The 1,465-nt window shown below is 36.6% G+C and overlaps 1 protein-coding gene across 1 annotated transcript in view; it reads left to right on the top strand.

Annotated features, from left to right (window-relative positions):
- LOC106534721 (integrin beta-5) overlaps positions 1–715 on the top strand; it is a gene marked incomplete at its 5' end in the record, with an annotated part of 2,529 nt that extends 1,814 nt beyond the window's left edge. Inside the window, 1 exon segment of the mRNA XM_014031454.1 lies at positions 151–715. Coding sequence (XP_013886908.1) covers positions 151–240 — 90 coding nt within the window.
- Between the last annotated feature and the right edge of the window lie 750 nt (positions 716–1,465).

Here is a 1,465-nt window from a genome sequence, read left to right on the forward strand (position 1 = left end):
CATTAGCACCTCTAGTAATATATTTACTGAGAAAAATGGTGACGTGTTCAATACTTATTTTACCTGCTGTATCTAAGGAAGCTGTTTCATCAAAAACTCAATATTGTGTGTGTTTGCTTTTTGCTGTAATGATGTGTTTGTGTGTTTCAGGCCTCCAACCCTCTGTACAAGCAGCCTGTCTCGACACATTTTTTGGAGACAGACATGTTTGGGAGGTCCTACAATGGTGGGGTCCACTGATCCTGCAGGACCAGTCCAACACAGTCCTCTGGAGGACAGACCGAGGACTCAACCCACCCTTCTGTAAAAATCAAAACATCTTCAGAAACTTTGTGGTCAGTCACACAGATGATTGACAGCAGCATGGAGCAACAAATCATGAAAAGATCCAACCGTTAGTAGATAAAAACAAATTAAAATAACACGTATCTAACAAAGTAAAKTCACACAAAGACTGTTTTTACAGAGCAGCTAAAGTAACAGCTTCTATTTTTATAAACACTAAAGATGCATTTGTTTGATGAATAATTTGATACCAATGTTTTTAGTAAACCTTTGCACTCCTGTTGGTTTTCTAAAGAAACCATTGTGTAAGAGTTAGAGTTCACTGATAAAGATTGTGTGTCTGTGGTGACTCCTKCTGTAAGGCCCTGTCACTACACAACTTATGAAACATGTTTTATGTCTAAATCACTAATAAAACTTGTATATTTGATCAGTTTGTTAGAATTACAGTACACGCCTAAAAGAAGCTTCCAGTTGGTTTTTTCAGTTCTGTCTTTAGAAGTCTTTAAATGTTCATAAGTTGTCTAAAACAGTGTGACAGAAACTTTACATGGTAAATTAAACTTAGATAGCGCTTTATTAAGTYTATATMRACCTCAAAGCACTTTACACTTCAGTCATTCACTCACATGGAAGAAGAAAAAGCTACATTAAAGCTACATTAGCAGCCATAGCTTCTCTTGGGCGGGGCTGCCATGCACCAGCTCTGACCACCATCAATACTTTAATTAATTACTTTAATAACAATCAGGCTCAACTTTATTTTACTGAAAACCTTTTTTTTTTTCCTTCGATTCAACAAACAAAATGTCTGACAGACGAGGTGGCAGCACTTCCCGTTAGAATCTGATGAAACGACAGGATCAGCAGTTTGACTTTCTGCTTTAACTCTCAGTTTGTTGATTGTTAGTAAACCTTTAGAGCTGCTTTAATTAGTAGAAAACAGATATTGGTTGTTTTTTTATTTACACAGTGAGTGAATAAATGATTTAGTTTTCCAATCAGAACCCAGAYATTACAGTTTGTTTCAGATCAGCTWYGATTAGGGTTGAATTGAACGGTAAAAAAACAGATTTAAGGTTATTTACAGTTCTTCTCTGCAACAATAAAGCTGTTAACACACACACACACACACACACACACACACACACACACACACACACACACACACACACACACA

The sequence above is a fragment of the Austrofundulus limnaeus genome, unplaced genomic scaffold, assembly GCF_001266775.1.
Source record: "Austrofundulus limnaeus strain Quisiro unplaced genomic scaffold, Austrofundulus_limnaeus-1.0 Scaffold1254, whole genome shotgun sequence".
Classification (NCBI taxonomy): Eukaryota; Metazoa; Chordata; class Actinopteri; order Cyprinodontiformes; family Rivulidae; genus Austrofundulus; species Austrofundulus limnaeus.